This window comes from Protopterus annectens, chromosome 11.part0, assembly GCF_019279795.1.
Source record: "Protopterus annectens isolate FY-2018-M chromosome 11.part0, PAN1.0, whole genome shotgun sequence".
Classification (NCBI taxonomy): domain Eukaryota; kingdom Metazoa; phylum Chordata; order Ceratodontiformes; family Protopteridae; genus Protopterus; species Protopterus annectens.
The window spans coordinates 181,611,476-181,630,429 of NC_056745.1; the positions used below are offsets into that span (position 1 = coordinate 181,611,476).

Sequence of the window (18,954 nt, forward strand, 5' to 3'; positions counted from 1 at the left end):
CCTCTCTCACCACACCCATAAACCTTATCTTAGGCCTTCCTCTTTTCCTGTTACCTGGCAGCTTCATCCTTAGTATCTTTTTCCCAATATACTCTGCATCCCTTCTCAGCACATGTTTAAACCAACATAATCTTGCCTCTCTGGCTTTGTCTCCAAACCTTCCAACCCGGGCTGACCCTCTAATATACTTTTCCTAATTCTGTCCATCCTCGTCACACCCAGTGCAAATCTTAACATCTTCAACTCTGCCACGTCAAGCTCCAACTCCTGCCTTTTTTGTCAATGCCACTGTCTCCAACCCATATAACATAGTTGGTCTCACTACCCTCTTGTAGACCTTTCCTTTCACTCTTACTGGTACTCGTCTGTCACAAATCACTCCTGACACTCTTCTCTACCCACTCCATCCTGCCCATACTCTCTTCTTCACCTCTCTTCCACACTCACCATTACTCTGAACTAATGACCCCAAGTATCACCATTCCTCTATCCTCCCTCTCATTCACACACATATATTCTGTCTTAGTCCTGCTGACCTTCATTCCTCTTCTCTCTAGAGCATATCTCCACCTCTCCAGGGTCTCCTCCACCTGATCCCTACTCGCACTACAGATCACAATGTCATCTGCAAATATCATAGTCCATGGGGACTCCTGTCTGATCTCGTCTGTCAACCTGTCCATCACCATTGTAAATAAGAAAGGGCTCAGAGCTGATCCTTGATGTAATCCCACCTCCACCTTAAACGCATCCGTCACTCCCACTGCAGACCTCACCGCTGTCACACTACCCTCGTACATTTCCTGTACCACTCTTACATTCTTCTCTGACACTCCAGACTTCCTCATACAATACCACAACTCCTCTCTAGGCACCCTGTCATATGTCATCAAAATTACAGTTCCTGAATATTCTTTTCCATGCTCACTTTGCTATAGCCCTGCAAGCCATAGAGTTCAACTGTAATTTTTACATGCCAAATGTTGCATAATTATTTATTGCACTAGGTACAGAACTATAGTACTGGATCAGATGCAAAGCTGCATCTTTCCAAAAGACATACAATGCTTGTGGGGGGAGGCATGTGTCAGTTATATCACCTGGCTTTTCAGCTTTCCGTCATGCAACTGCCCCTTGCTCTTATGTCATTAGTGGTCTTCCAGCAATCTCTCTTGCATTTATTTATTTATCCTTTGTTGGCCGGGTTAGGCCAACTAGGCTAGTGGCCTCTTTTCAAGGGAGACTGAAGGTGGTATTTATTCAGCTAGGAAAAATTTGTCTATGGAATCGGGGAACTTCCCCTACTTATCATGGAGTGATTGTTCCACTCCTAGAACAGTGGCAGCTGGGTGAAGGGCACTCAAAGCAAGCAAAGATGGCGGAAAGCACACTGAGTTGTCATAGCACACAGGAGAATTGTTTCAGAAGAATTTGCTTCATTTGCAGCAAATGATTTACAAAATGAAGGATGTATTATTACAACTCTCCAGTTAGGAGGGTTGCGGGATGATACTTTGGGTACAGAGTGAGCCAGAGAGGGGAAAGGATGTTTCCTTGGACAATATCACGGATAAAATTCACTTGGAGGAATCTTAAGCTATTCTGAAGGAAAAATGCTTGAAAAAATTATATGCTGAGACTGTGAAGGAAAGTGCAGGGAAAGCAGTGAGAGAGTAAGAGAAGAAAGGTAATATCATCAATCCAAGGAAATGTTACACAAATTCAAAATAAAGAAGAAAAAGAAATGGACAGGTACGATATACGGGATAATTTGATGCTGCCATTGGGTGTAAAGGCTCAAGAGGTAACTGTCAAATGGTAAACAGTAGCCTTTGAAATGATCTTTTCCTCCAACGCCAACTGCAAGAATCTATCTATTTCAGATATGAATTCAGATGTGGGATTCAAATACATCTGTTGAAAAAACCAATGGTTCATCAACTCTTTTTTAGCCTCTGAAAAATACACACACTAGTCCCAAACTACTATAGAGCCACCTTTGTCAGCAGCATTGATCACTAATTATTTATTATTGCTCAGTGTTTTTAAGGCTTGGTGTTGTGTCTTTGTTCAATTACTATTCCTAATTTTCTTGTAAAAATTATAAGAAAAATGTAAATCAAGAATAATTTGTTGTTGAAAAACCTCCACATACTTATTTTGGGATGTGAAGAAGCAGATGGTGTAAACTTAAACCTGACATTATCCTGTTCAGTGTTAGATTTATCATAAAAAAAACAATTTGAAATTCAGTGTTCTACAAAAAGAAATAATGTCCTGAACGAAAATTTCTTCAGGAACCAAATAACTAGCATTAAATCCAAAGCCTTTATTTAACAATGCATTTTCAGTCTCAGACAATTGTGTAGAAGAAATATTATGTGTTTTCTGAAGTTATTCTACTTGGGTACCATCAATTGTAATAGTGTCTCTAATGTAGAGGCCCTGCTTACAGTGCTTGCAACCAGCCCTCCTACCTCTTCTGAAGGGGCAATAATATTTTTCTTCTTGGCCCTAGGTAAAACAAAAGATGTGTCCCTCTCAGTATCAGCAGCAGATGAAATATCCTCTGCTGAAGTTTCCATCTGTCCATTACTGGATTTCAGTATGGACTTTTTCCTTTTTTGTTTTGAAGGAACCCCAAGATGTTCCTTTTATCTGAAAATTTTACACCTTTCTGAATCTGAAACTGTTTCCCATGTACATAGTCACTAGGATCACACTGAAAATTTTCAAGCATGCAGGACTTAAAGTCTTTTTCTATCAAAATAAGATTTTTAGTTAATGTTGAAAAAAGATCCCAATAGGTGTTTTGATGTTCAAAAGGTTTAGTCAAATTACATAGATTTGAAATAGTACCAACCAAATTATCTATTTTTCATTCATAAAATGATAACAATGTTGTAACAAATAACATAAAGGCTGTTTGTTGTGCTTCCTGCCAATCTCGATGTAAAGTTTCATCTATACCTTTAACATAGGGTTGTATATGCACTCTAAGCCCTCTAGGAGCATTGCCTTTATTTTGACAAGCTTTAAATAATCTAAGATGTCATATAATAGATCTCACTTCTTTCATGGCAGCAGAAGTCTGTTGAAAAATATCTGAGCAGGATGAGGCACTAGATACACCCCTAGATGTTTGGAAAAAACACCATGGGATGCCTCAAAAATGCCCACATTATCCTTATCTGCTGCTAAACCATTAAGGATTTGTATGAGATCCATGACAGTAATATGATGTTTGTATGTGATCCATGACAGTAATATATTTGTATGCGATCCATGACAGTAATATATTTGTATGCGATTCATGACAGTAATATATTTGTATGCCATCCATGACAGTAATATATTTGTATGCCATCCATGACAGTAATATGATATTTGTATGCCATCCATGACAGTAATATGATATTTGTATGTGATCCATGACAGTAATATAGTTGTATGAGATCCATGACAGTAACATGATATCTGTATGCCATCCATGACAGTAATATATTTGTATGCCATCCATGACAGTAATATGATATTTGTATGCGATCCATGACAGTAATATGATATTTGTATGCGATCCATGACAGTAATATATTTGTATGCGATCTATGGCAGTAATATGATATTTGTATGCGATCCATGACAGTAATAGTATATTTGTATGAGATCTATGCCAGTAATATATTTGTATGCGATCCATGACAGTAATATGATATTTGTATGAGATCCATGACAGTAACATGATATTTGTATGCCATCCATGACAGTAATATATTTGTATGCCATACATGACAGTAGTATGATATTTGTATGCGATCCATGACAGTAATATGATATTTGTATGAGATCCATGACAGTAATATATTTGTATGCGATCCATGACAGTAATATGATATTTGTATGCAATCCATGACAGTAATATGATATTTGTATGAGATCCATGACAGTAATATGATATTTGTATGCGATCCATGACAGTATTATGATATTTGTATGAGATCCATGACAGTAATATGATATAAATATCCAAAATACAAAGCAAATCTTGAAGCACTGAAACAGCCTGAAACAAAAAACTAAAAAACTAACAAAAACTACTATGGAAAAACACAGATAAGGATGATGTGGCTGTTTTTGAGGCATCCTATGGTGTTTTTCCCGAACATCTGGGAGTGTATCTAGTGCTTCATCCTGCTCTGATATTTTTCAACAGATTTATGCTGCCATGAAGGAGTTGTGATCTAATGTATAGAATCTTAGAGTGTTTCCAGTTTAGGGCTCACTCCCTCTTACTCTTAGACAGCAATTTCTTGCTGTTATTGTAAAGCCTGTTAATGGCAGTTGTCCATCAGGCAGGTTTGCTTTTCCTCAAGGAACTTGTTTAGGTCCTATCAGGTATAGCCAAGCCAATGCAGCTATAGAGGTGTTTGTATAAAGCATTGGTGTAGAACTCAACATAGTTGCCAGTTCCATCTGAGGGGGGAGGTGCAGTGAAGATATTTATACCATCCAGTAAGAGGTTATAATCTGGTTTAGAAAAGTTTTTTAGTTTAGTTGCTGCTGGGGGGGGGGGGTTGTCAGGTGTGATACCTACTTTGAATGACACTGATGTGTGGGCAAATCTTACCAGGGAAGACCTCAAAGTGGGGGTGCTACACTGGTCCCCATATTGGTAAGCACCAGATGCAGGATGTTGGCACCCCTTGTGGGGTGTCAACCAGCTGGTCCAGGGCATTGGAGTTAACAAAGTTGCGGAACTTTTGGGCAAGTGAGTTTGAGCATGAGTAATTTACCCAGTCAATGGATGGGTAGTTAAAGTTGCCCAAAATCATGGTGTTCAGATTTATCTTGATAGACTCAAGTAGATCCAAACAGGAAGAGTGGGTGCCCTGATTCATGGAGGGGGTCCTATTGCTGGTAATGACTTGAATAAGTGTCCTACCAACAGTTAATTGTACCTGAAGTATCTCCAGGGAATCATACTGTTTAACCAATTTGGAGGTGTATTTATCTTTAATGAATAAAAAGCGAGTAATCTCCATGGTATCCCCGAAGTCTAAAACAACCCACTAAACAAGTATTGTGGGTCCATAAACAAAATAGTGTAAGAAACTTCTTTGTGTGGAAGATTTTCAATCCATATATATATAATTAATCACTGTATATTAATCAGATCAGGTAATGGTAGTGGAAGTAGCGAACTTAAACTCGTCCTAAGTCAAAAAATAATAAAATATAGACAGAATACATACAGAAAAATCTGATGTACAGATAAATAAATACTCTAACAGTCTCCTATTGAAGAAATAATGGCTCTAACTATTCAAAAACAAACCTTTTTTGCTGTGTCCTAAAGACTAGACAAGGCTAAAAACAGTTCACTGTTTTTAATTTATTTTATTTTATTTTTTCAGTTCCCTTGTTTCAGTTCCAAATACATAAACATTTTTTCTCATGCCATATGTTCCACAGGACTCAGGGTCATCAGATTACACAATTTATTTTCCCTGTAAAATAGACATAACTTCATTACATCAGATTACATTACTTTATTTCATACACAGAAGAACAGTAAACTACCAGTAACTCTCCTTCCCTTATATCTACTAGCTGTATATTAAAGACTTTATTGTTCTGGTCAGCTATTTCTTTCAAGTACAATTTACATTCATTTCATGACCTTTGAATTTCCTATCTCCAAAAGCCTTGTGTGACTTAATTACATGCAAACAAGTAAGTCCTGCTTGACAAACTGCAGAAAATTACACTTTACATTTAAAAATATGAGTTCCAATCATTTTATCTTCCTTTTATATGACTTTACATCAAAGATAGATAGGTCACAGGGTTTCACACATCCTCCTCCTGCAGGAAACACATGCCTTGCTTTATAAACGCATTAGCAGTGTGAAATAAGAATAAAACGACACTGCATCTTTAAATAGGTTTTATCCTGGCACCCCCGTGGTACCATACTACCCAGTGAAAAAAGGGGGAGATATCTGTCATAACAGAAAAGAAAACATTGACTTTCAGCTAAATCAAGTATTAAAAGAAGATTTAAAGTGATTTACTTAATTAAAAAGTGAGGGGCAAGTACAACTTCTGTCTTATGTGTAAGACATGTATCCCAAATCAGAGTACACAGCACTGGTAAATATATGCCACTGGACCATATCACTAACTTCTAGCAACTAGGTTGCGCTACCAGTGAAACAAGCTAGTAACCAAGTTGGATTTGAAAATCATAATCTACTGGATATTTATTACAGTCACTGTGATAGACTGCTTTGTTTTGTGTAAACTAAGCACAATCTGAAACTGTCAAATTACTATGAGCATACATGGTTATTTTCTTACCTTGGCATGATTATAAATGTCCACACAGTTATCATTGGTGGTGTTTTTTGCACAGATAATCTCACAGTGTCGCTGCAAAGCTTCAAGTTGGAAGAATTTGGCAGCTGAAAGCAACTGGAATAAAAAACATAAAGCACAGGGAGAAGTTTTTTTGTGATACGGATAATACACATGCTTAACCAGACTTCTTACTGTACTGAACAAGTCCTGTATGCATTATAAATAAAAATGGAGTCTATCATCTAAGTGGAGTGCTACATACTTATAAAAAAGGGAAAGATAACATATTTAAAGAATCAAGAAAAAAATGTGCTTGCACTACAGATGAAAGGGAGTTTACGAAAGCATTTGTAGATGGTAATTGGGCTAGAAAAAATAAGTTGCCTAGTAACACATTTGCATCATATTACTTTAACATCACACTTCACCATGCCTCTCAACTGGCTAGATTTTTGCAGAATGTCCAGATTATTGCATAAAATGTTTTGTGTATTCTTCATAAAATATTTAGTTTTCTGGAAATCACTGAGGATTGAAGTAAAAAAATAATGATTATCTTGTAAGGTTCACGTGTTATAGCTTTCAGAAAAATCATGCTTATACAACACTTGTTATTTATCAACTTTCTAAGTTTACAATAGCAATATTTTAAAACTGTCCCTATTTTTAGGCCTTTGTCCCTCCATTACTTATGACTTTGCCCAGATTTCTTGCACTAAGGGGTTGAGATGTATGCACTACACTGAAAATCTGCCTTTTATGAAGATGTGTGCGTGTGTGTGTATGTGTGTGTGTGTGTGTGTGTGTGTGTGTGTGTGTGTGTGTGTGTATGTTCGCTTTTGTAGAGGGGCTCTATTCATAAGAATCTAAGGGCATGTCCATCACATCTTGGCCATCTTACATCAAAAACTACATATCAAAGACACTTTTTAAAAAAAGTTGATAGAATAAGAGGATTTTTGTTACTGTGCATTTCTGAAGTGCAACAACATTGTAACTACAAAGCCTATGGTCATTTAGTGACAGTAAACCTCACTGTTTTATCACAGAATCACAAACTATTTTCCCATGTACAGAATCACAAGTTTCATTAAGGATGCACATGGAAATTAGACGAAGATAGGACATTGTGTACATAAAATGCCGCACATTAAAGAACTAAACAAATGGAAAGTCTGGGTTCACCCAGCACACATAAACACATAAGTATGGAGATGCAATAAAAATAACTGCAATAATCCCCCACCCCCCCTCCTTGTACTAGTTGAGCATCAGAGACAAGAACTCTATCTTCTAGGTCTGTACTGTTCAGTATTTACCCTTAAAATAAGAAGCAAAGCTTAACAAAACTGGCACAAATTACCAATATCAAAGGTGCATTCTTCATAATTGCTAACATTGTGTTGAGTTTTCAGCACTGAGCATTTTGTATAAAGGAGCTGACAAAAGGGCTTTAATGCCTGACATTCTTTTATATCTAAATCCCACAGTATGGCCAAAAGGAACACCTCTCAGTAGAAAGTGTTTTAGTTTCTGAAAGATATCCAGAAATTCCCTAAAACTTGGGCACTACTGGGGGCAAAGTTTCATTAGGTGGTTTGAGACCCTCATGAGGCTTCCTGAAGTGCTCTTTGGCATGCAAACCCTCTAACTACATCCAGGTATTTGGCCTTATCAGCTGCTACTCATAACCACTTATGCTTCATCTGGTACACCTACTGACCACAGAAACACTTCAGCAGGCAGGAACCTCCCTCTGGAGATGCATTAGTCATGAAGGCAGACACTTTAAGACTGTGAGAATGTGAGAGTCATAGCCCCCAGCATGAAAGGATGAGATTCAAAACCCTACTGAAATTTAGTTTTGACAACCAATCCCTGAAAGCAATGTTTCTTGGAGGAAAATACTTTTGGAAAAGTTTATTTCAGTGAAGAACAAGTCAGTTACTCCTGCTTCAAGAAAAGGTCTCAAATCCATATTTCTTACTGCATACCTTAAATTCCAGTCTAGATATGCCACCATGCCTTTGCACTAGTCTTCCTCTTCAAATATATGCTAGCAAATTTCCTGTGATATCATATAACATCCATATATCCAACAAGAAAACTTCTTGAGGCACACCACGGCAAATAAAAGCGAACCGTTTATTAAACTAAAACACTAACATGACGAAAAAACGTAAAAACAATCGAGTTCAACCTGAACAGTTAACGCGTTCACATTTATCAAAATGCTTCCTCAGACTGTTACCGAAACACCAGAAATCAAACATTTTAAACCTCAACTCGTTAACTCACTAGCCAATCAATGTGTTAACAATTCATTTAAAGATTCATTTAAAGAGGTTCACCGCATAAAAATGGTTACTTTGCTAGTGAACACATAATTAAATTCATAGAAATAACTATATATATGAAACAATAAAAGTGCTTATGAAAAAAATATATACACAAAAAATAGGATCTATGAAAATATAAAAATATATTAAGAAAACACACAAAAAACTGCTTAAAGAATATGTACATATATATAAGATAATACATAAAACAATATATAGAAGTGTCACTAAAGCACTTTCAATAAAATGAATTAATTTCGAAGCCCAAAAGTCTGGGGTCTTATATGTCAATTAAGTAAAACTAATTATATAAAAACAACAAACACATCACAATTTCAGACCCTATTATTCTCTTCACTATTTAGGTTTTATGATCTCTAGCTGCCAAAAAGGGTTGGAGAGAAACCCTATCATTTAAGCCAGATGACCTGTCTGCCTGTAACTTCATTATCCATCTGGCTTCTCTCTATTCTGTATCATTTTTATGATTTCCTAACCTATTGTTTTTACCTACTATCTCTATCACAGTGAATCTAAAACTATGTGTAGTGACTAAAGTGATAACATGTTTGGCTATAGCGTTGCTCTTATCCTCTTTACTGACCGCATATATATGTTCACAAACTGGTTCACGTAGGGTCCTGTTGGTCTTACCAACATAGAAACATCTGCATGGCATGCAGGTTGCTATATATACCACGTCCCTGGTCTTACAATCAACATACAAATCAAAATTATATCTCCATCCAGTATCAGGATGTATGAAATGATCACAACTGGACATATAGCTACATTGGTTGCATGATCTGCATGCAAACGTTCCTTTCCTATCAGAGATGCTTAACGATCGTTTGGCGTTCTCATAACATAACATTCTTTTCAAAGTTTTTGTGTTTCTATAGGTATAGCTTGGGGTAGATCCTACCACTTGCTGAATTTTGGTATCTACTGTAAGAATGTTCCACTTCTTGTAGAAAATATCTCTAATTTTCACATTGTTGTTGGTATAAGGTATAACTATTTTATTGAACATATCTCTATTTTCTGGTCTGGTGTGGACAACTTCACTACAATTCCTCCTATGTATAAATGGCTTCCCTACTGTATTCCTCTTCATGTTGTCTTCCTGTTGTAACATCGCTATCTCATTTTGTTCATATCCTCTCTCATGGAACTCATTTTGTAACTTATCAACGGTCTTCTTGAACTTATTTTCATCACTAGTGAGTCTAGAGGCTCTCAGCATCTGACTCTTCACTATATTCTTGTAAATATAAGGGGATGTATACTGTTGCCTCACAGCAAGAGGTTCTCCTATTCGATTCTCGGCTTGGGTTGGGAGTGCCTTCTGTGTGGAGTCTGCATGCCCTCCCCGCGGACGAGTGGGTGTTTGAAAGACAAGCTTTGAATGGGCATGCCTTTGTTGAAGGTGGGGCATCAGGCTGGCAACTTGACACCATAAAAAAACAACTGCCAATCATTAGTGGACCGGAGTTCCAATGTGGCCACCCCTAACCGGGAAAAAGCCAAAAGACAAACAGCATACTCGTGCGATGCAGTATTCTTCCTGCATTCTTTCCTATATAACTGTGTCTCTATGTTTCATCCTTCTTTCAATAATAAAACATCCAGTAATTTTATTTTATCAGTGGACCATTTTCCAGTAAAGGATAGAAAATCTGTGGTTCCATTGATATATTCAATAAATTATTGGAGTATATCAGCACTGCCTCTCCATATTAGATAAATGTCGTCAACAAAACGTCTGTAAAACTGGATATTGTTGCCAAAATACATACTCCTAATGATGTATGTGTGTTCCCAATATACCATGACTATGTTTGCATAGGAGTTGGCACAGGAAGTACCCATGGCCACTCCCTTCTGTTGTATAAAATACTGATCACTATAAACAAAGACATTATTTTTCAGGACTATGTCCATCAGCATGGCACATCTTATTATCAAATCTCTAGGTATCTCCTTCTCAATCAGGAATAATCTCATGTATTCTATGCCTGTGTCATTAGGAATAGAAGTAAACAGAGAAGTGACTTCCAGTGTCACCATATACTCAAGTTCATCGTTAATTTCTCGAAGCTTATATTCACTGAGGTTTTCTATAAAATGCTGGGTGTCCCTAACTACAGTAGGTGTTCTCTCTACTACACTTCTAAGTTGTTTCTCTAAGTACACTGATATCGTTTCGGTCAACCAACCTTTACTAGAGACTATTGGTCTCATTGGTGGATTTTCAATATCTTTGTATATTTTAGGTAATCCTCTAAACGTGGGAATTGTAGGTCTTTCTACGAGAAAATATTTATATAAGTCAAAATCTATGACATTACAGAAAAATAAGTCGTATAGCTCATCATGTACTCCGTTTATGACCTTATTTAACTGTATTAAAGTAATTTTACATACGTCTCCTTATCATCTAAAAGTTTTTGCATTTTTAGTTCATACATGTTAGCATCTAAAATCACAACGGTTCCGCATTTATCGGAAATGTTTGATTTCTGGTGTTTCGTTAACATTCTGAGGAAGCATTTTGATAAATGTGAAAGCACTAACTGTTCAGGCTGAACTCGATTGTTTTTACATTTTTTCTTCATGTTAATGTTTTAGTTTAATAAACGGTTCGCTTTTATTTGCCGTGGTGTGCCTCAAGAAGTTTTCTTGTTGGATTGACTATTTTGTGCTTTATTTGGGGCACTTCATCCCTGTGAGTGGTATTTTCTACTTTAACATCCATATATCTCCCGCTGCTGCTTCAGTGTATACATTTCCAGTTCTATGAATCCTTCCTTGTCTTCCTTGTCCCCCAGTCTTCCACTGCATGTTTATCTCCCAATATGTGCTGCACAGCTAAACACAGTATTTCCCTTGAACCATTTTAAGTGTCTCGTGCAATTAGAAGGTGACACATGCATCCCTAGTGATCATACCTCTGGCAAGGTGCCCCTGTGTTCTCCATTTGGCTTTCCTTTGTCAATGCCACCTGAAAGTGCCCAGTATGATTCATAATGTTGGCGATTACAACACTCACCTTTTTTTCACTGTCTACACAATCCAGTGGTACTCCTTCTCTTCCTACCATTCAGTTTCAGATTATCTGTCTATCCTACTTGGTCACAGTGTAAGCACTGGTCAATATGTCACCTTTTTATTTCAGCACAACATACCATACAATACAAACAACAGAGAAGAATATTATTCATGTATATATGTACGTTATGTATGTTTGGCAGCTGGCTTAGAGGTTTAAAGAGTTGTTAATGAAACATTTCATGTGGTCCAGTGGTGCAAGAAGTCACTTAACAATACACCACTTCTAGACTGAATGTGAAAAAGGTCCATGGAGATGACTGTTCTGCCCCATAAAACAAATATATGTGTTTGTGTGTGTGTGTGTGTGTGTGTGTGTGTGTGTGTGTGTGTGTGTGTGTGTATGTATATATATATATATATATATATATATATATATATATATATATATATATATATGGGTCCCCTTTACATGGTCGACATTTCACATTGTCAGCATTCATATGGCAGAGACCATATGATCGATATTTGAAATGTCGACCATGGGGAATCGGCATATCGGTACAGTGTGGAATGGAGGTGCAGGGGAGTGTAACCCCCCCCCCCCCTACTAGCATCATTAAAGTTAGTTTCTTTTTTTTTTTTTGTCTGCTTCTATGTTCAACATTTCAAATGTCGATCATATGGTCTCGGCCATATGGATTTCGACATTGTGAAATGTTGATCATATCAAGTAGACCCATATATATATATATATATATATATATATATATATATATATAAATGTAATTTTATTTGCTAGGTGGGAATAGCCAAATGAAAAGTCACAATTTTCCCTGGCATCCTAGGGAGAAATTTCTAGAAACAATAAAGCATATACATTAAATAATATACAATACACATCGTAATCATTTTTGATGTGTTATGAGATAACATAGACTATGATTCAGAGCAATGTAAATTGAAGACTAATATACATTGTAGATGCACAGTAAATACTAATCTCATGAGGTATTAGTTGGAAAGGTTATCAAAGAACATAGAGATGAGACCTGCGTGGGGGTCTCGCCTGATAACAGTTGAGAAGAAATTTGAAAACAACACAACCAACTAGTACTCGTAAACACAAAAAGACAGCAAAACTTGCAGATGTTCTCCTTTTCCAAAACTTTATTCTGTAAGCGCTTTCGTAAGGACTAGTATCCAAACTTCCTCAGACAAAATTACATAGGTAGAGTAAAAAGTAAAAATTGTAGTTGGCATTAAATTCTAATTTATTTATGCCTTCTAAAAATCCCCATGAATCTGGGGAAATATGTTCTTCCCCTATTATGATTGGTTTTAGTTTTCCGTCAACATATTTGGCACAAGCATATACAATAGAGCCTCGTCCGTCAACTATAGGTCTAAAAGGTGGATCATAGCCCCAGGTATTTAATTTATTCAATTATACCACAAATATATATATATATATATATATATATATATATATATATATTTTTTTTTTTCTACTTAATACATTTGCATTTTATATTAATTCAAGTCACTAATTTAGAGTCTAGGCATTTAGTAATAAAATCATGAATTATATATGGAAATACAAAGTAAAGAGTTTTTCAAAGGAGGAAAGGAATTGAGTAGTTTATTTAATTATTCAATTTTTTTTATATAATTGCTTTATTGTTTTATTTATTAATTGTATAAGTATATAAGTCATTGACTACTTGTGTAATTTTGTCTGAGGAAGTTTGGATACTAGTCCTTACGAAAGCGCTTACGGAATAAAGTTTTGGAAAAGGAGAACATCTGCAAGTTTCACTGTCTTTTTGTAGTTGAGAAGAAATTGCCTTAGCTTATAACTATGGAAGCTACGGGAAAAACACCACCTTTTATCATAAATTTCATAAGACAAATGTGTGCTAACCTGACTAAACAAATAAAGGATACAAAACAAAACCTTTGGTGAGTAAGACAGTATATCTCATTTCAGCAGAACATCTACTGACATTTTATGCGGATATTATGTAGCACAGCATACTAATGTTGTCCTATGCTCCTGCTACAAACACATCAATCTTTATGATCACATTTAGTTCTCTATCTCACTGCACATTTCCTAGAGGATTCAGCTTATATGAAATTGTCCGAGTAATGGCCAGCAGCTAAATTACGACCTAAAGTACCACCTTGGTCAGATTAGATCTGTAGGCCTGCATCAGAACATTCAAAGGTTCTGGGCTATAAATGCAAATTAATCTTTCTGCAACTGTTAAGCAAATCCTTTAATACAAATATGTAATAATTACATGCTGAAGCAAATACTTACATCCATGACTTCACTGTTTCTTATATGCAGTGACTCTGTTCCTCCATAATAAAGATACTGCATCACCAGCTGCGAGAGAATAAAGATTTGTTTAAAAATACATTTCAAACAAATGCACAAAAAATGTCAGCTGTACATATATATGAATGCACTTATAATATGCAATAACTCCATTCTTTGGTAATAAAACAGTACAGCACCAGCTGTGAGAAAATGTATGCATATATTTAATGATTTATTGCTTGCCTTTTGTTAACATGGTAAATAAACTGGTCCAGAATTTTTAGCGATGACCTGGGCCAAAAAGCAGCAACATCTTTACAAATAGGCTCATGGGTTAATGGGTACTTACTTGGCTATTGATCTATCAGGATCTTAAGAAGCCTAGCTTTCAGTTCCCATGGTAATTTTTGTTTATTTACTTACTGATATTTGACAATAGGAAAAATACGACTGGGTAGGTACTCATTTTCAGAAGAGGCGCTGGGAGAAAAGTTCCAAAATATTTCAAAAACAATTTAATTGCAATAATTTTATAATCCTCAAAAATAATGCAAAAACATAGGCAGCTTAAATCATTATACCAAATTAGACAATGTGAAAACATTGGTTAACAATAGATACAACTTGGAAGACAGATTATTTAATACATTTTAGACAGTTTAGAGAAGTTAAAGCTAAGTTAGTATAATACAATCTGGAGATGCAATATGAAATGAAAGAAAAAAACAGGGTAATAGCGAGTGGGGACATCACGGTATTTAGTGCTGGACAAGCAGATCGATGCTGGATAATTTTATTGGTGATAAGAGGTTGTATATGTTAGCTGATGGGATAACTCAAACCAATTAAGACTTTTTAGTGCTATACGGTGGTGGGTTCTGAAAGTGAAATTTGCTGCAAATTTAGCCACTTTTTATAGCTTTGCTCCAGTTTTGCTTTTTGTGATGCCTGGAGGTTAGTAAGAATAGGAGCGAAAAAGTAGGGATAGGAGCAGGTAACTAGTGGCAAGTGTAGTTTTAGTTGCTTTGCTGATGTTTTTGGCTCTGTAAAGCATCCCTAGATTTTGGCAAAGTTTTTATGCAATTTTGTACATGCATGTCGAATTTAAGATTATCATCCACTATCATCCCTAATAATTTGCTATGATAAGTGATTTCAATGGTTTTATTATTAAGAGAGGAGATTTTAAATTATAAAATTATGTAAAGATTTGGGTTAGAAAAGAAGTATTTTTTTTTGTTTTGGGGGGGGGGGGTGAGCACAATTTATGAATTACAAAACCACAAGCCATGTTTCAGTGGTTCAGTGGTTATTAAAGTTTCTTGATTATTATTTTTTTTTTGAGGTGTGCCATGTTCTTAGAAGTACAAATAGTGTGGAGTCATCTGCATATTGTATTAGGGAGGTCTACTGTGTGGATGTGTGCAGAGTGTTGGTGAGAATGTTAAAGAGGAGGGGACAAAGGACAGAGTCTTGTGACTGGGAGGTACGGAGAGAAGGTGGAGTGCCATTTTACTGATTGATACCTATTGGACAAGTAGCCTTTAAACCAGACAAAGGTGGGCTGAGATAGACCTAGATAGGAGAATTGAAGCAGATGTTTACTTTGACAAGCGGTGTCAAAGGGTTTAGATAAGTCTATAAATAAGGAGACCAGTTTACTGTTATCACTAGCTTTATTGACAATATCTATAAAGGATAGAAGTGCAGTGTTAGCACTATGGGAGGGTACTTGACTTTAAGTGACCTTCATGGTTTAGGTAGGTTCATTTTGACAGCCTCAGCATATAAAGATTTATGTCTCTAAGCTTTGTGTGCTTTGTTTAGTGTGGCATTGTAAGGTACTGACAACCTGCTAATCTGTCACAGCTTCATGTGAGAACTTTGCCTCCAAAAACATTGTATAACTACAGCTTTCTCTTACACTGTATCCGCTGCTTTAACTCGTAGGTGATTGTCACTAAACATGAGAAATTGCTACATTGCCTTAAGATGACCACTTCAACCAGGCTGGCTATGGGAATAGTTGGAAAACACAAATCCATGGTTCCAGGAGCCTCCTAATGTAATCTGTAGGGAGAGTTCCGCCTGTGAGGTGTGGAGTTGATTTACTGGAGGTGTTATCTGTCTAAACAAGCAATTTAAATCTACATTCAAAGAGTAACACACCACCTAGTGCAAACCTGCCAAAAACAAACAGTTTAAGTCTACATACAAAGAGTAGCACACTACCTAGCGCAAACCTATCCGTGTAAAACAAACAGACCTGATGCAAACTTATCTGTCAAAAACAAACAGATTAGGTCTACATGCGAAGAGCAATGCACTGCCTAATGCAAACAAAATCTGTCTAAAACAAACAAACAAATAAACAAGCAAACAAACAAACACACAAACAAGCAAACAAACAGTCTAAATTTACATACAAAAAGCAATGCACCACCTAGTGCAAACCTGTCAAAAACAAACAGTTTAAGTCTACATACAAAGAGGAGCAATGCATCACCTGGTGCAAACCTATCTGTCAAAAACAAACAGACTAGGTCTGCGTACGAAGAGCAAAGCATGACCTGGTGCAAACGTATCTGTCTAAAACAAGCAAACAGACCATTTAAGTATACATATGAAGAGCAATGTACTACCTAGTTGAAAAGTATCTGTCTAAAGCCAACAAATAAACAGCTTAAGTTTACATGCGAAAATTAACTAACCACCTAGAGCTAACCCATCCATCTAAAACAAACTGTCTAAGTCTACATACAAAGAGCAACACACCACCCAGTCCAAACATAATCTGTTTAAATAAAACAAACAAACAGTTTAAATATACATACAAAAACAATGCACCACCTAGTGCAAACCTGTCTAAAACAAAGTCTACATGCGAAGAGCAATGCACTGTCTAATGCAAACTGATCTGTCTAAAACAAATAAACAGTCTAAGTCTACATATGAAAGCAACACACCACCTAGTGTAAACTTATATGTTTAAAATGAGCAAACAAGCAAGCTTAAGTCTACATGTGAAGAGCAAAGCACCACCTAGTGCAAACCTATTTGTCTAAAACTAACATTCTTAGATACTTAGCTGTGTAACTGCCTGGCAGGGACTGCCTTAAAGCAAGTAGAAATCTTGAGCTAGCCTATCACTCACCACATAAGAAACTAGGGTTTAATGGTAACAATTAGACAATTCAAATGGCAAGATGCAGAGCAATTATTTTCTGAAATTCCTAATATAGGCTTAAAGATCTAAAGCTGATACAGTCTGTTAAAATGAACTTAGAAACAGATAAAAAAATGAAAAAGTATCCCTTAGTTTTGTTGTATGCAATGGAACTATCACGAATCAACAGCAGTTTAGAAGAACACAGCAGTCTCTTATGATGATGAGAAAGATACATTTAGCTTTGTAATTGGCCAGAGACTGCCTTAAAGCAAACCCAAGTCCTGAACTAGCTTGACTGTCACTCATGACATAAGTATGTAGGGTTTAATACCAACAATTAGACCATTTAAATAGCAAATGCAGTAAAATTATTGAAACGTAAAAACAGGTTTAATGAACTTAGAAGATCAAGAACGAATACAAATCTTAACGTATCTTTGTTGCTGTATGCATTGGAGCTATCACAAATAAGTAGTAGTCAAAATATGTATAATAATAACAAGAAAAAGAACAACACTAAATACATATGTAACGGTTTACAGCTGTAGCAGTTTAATGAAATATGTAAAATGCTTTTAGTAATTGTAAAGGAGAAAGAGAAGAAACAACATAATAGATTAAAACATTTCAAAAACAAGCATCAGCTGTAGAAGATCAAAATGTTTAAACAATTAGGGGGAAAAACTACACAACTGAATCAAGCATATGAGATGTGGATTAGTATAGTGAGGCTCTCTAAGCAGCTAACACAGGAAACATAAATGTCAGCCTGTATCTCAGAAGCATTCACAATTTGGTTATTTCATTTTGTGGGCCTTAAGACTGTTCCTTTAATACGATTATGTTATCTATCATCCCTCTCTCTCTCTCTCTCTTCTTACACACATAAACACGCACACACAACATACACATGTACACACGTACACACGCTCACATACAGTGGATATAAAAAGTGTACACACTCCTGTTAAAATGCCAGGTTTTTGTGATATAAAAATGAGACCACAATAAATCATTTCAAAACTTTTCCCACCTTTAAGGTGACCTATAACCTGTACAATTCTGTTAGGTGAAAAAATATAAAAAATAAAAAACGTACAATACGCTGGTTGCATAAATGTGCACATACTTAAACTAATACTTTGTTGTGTGTGCACACCTTTAAACAAATACTTTGTTGAAGCACCTTTTGATATAATTACAGCATTCAGTCTTCTTGGGTAGGAGTCTATCAGCATGGCACATCTTGACTAGGCAACATTTGCCCACTCTTCCTTGCAAAAGCACTCCAAAATTTGTCAGCTTGCAAGGGCATCTCTTGTGCACATCCCTCTTCAGGCCACCCCACAGATTTTCTATTGGATTTAGGTCTGGGCTCTGGCTGGGCCATTCTAAAACTTTCATTTTCTTCTGGTGAAGCCATTCTTTTGTTGATTTGGATGCATGCTTGGGGTCATTGTTGTGCTGAAAGGTGAAATTCCTCTTCATCTTCTGCTTTCTAGCAAATGACTGAAGGTTTTGGGCCAAAAGTGACTGGTATTTGGAACTGATCATAATTCCCTCCACCTTGACTAAAGCCCCAGTTCTGGCTGAAGAAAAGCAACCCCAGAGCATGATACTGCCACCACCATGCTTCACTGTGGGGATGGTGTTCTTTTGGTGATGCGAAGTTTTGTTGTTGTGCCAAACTTTTTGGAATTATGGCT

At 36.3% G+C, this 18,954-nt stretch overlaps 1 protein-coding gene across 1 annotated transcript in view; it reads right to left on the reverse strand.

Annotated features, from left to right (window-relative positions):
* Window positions 1-18,954, reverse strand: part of BTBD11 (BTB domain containing 11) — a 602,423-nt gene that overhangs the window by 18,253 nt on the left and 565,216 nt on the right. Inside the window, exons 14-15 of the mRNA XM_044087588.1 lie at window positions 14,077-14,145; window positions 6,361-6,474 (exon numbers count right to left, since the gene is read on the reverse strand). Of these exons, the coding sequence (XP_043943523.1) occupies window positions 6,361-6,474; window positions 14,077-14,145 (183 nt within the window). The remainder of the gene's footprint in view (window positions 1-6,360; window positions 6,475-14,076; window positions 14,146-18,954) is intronic.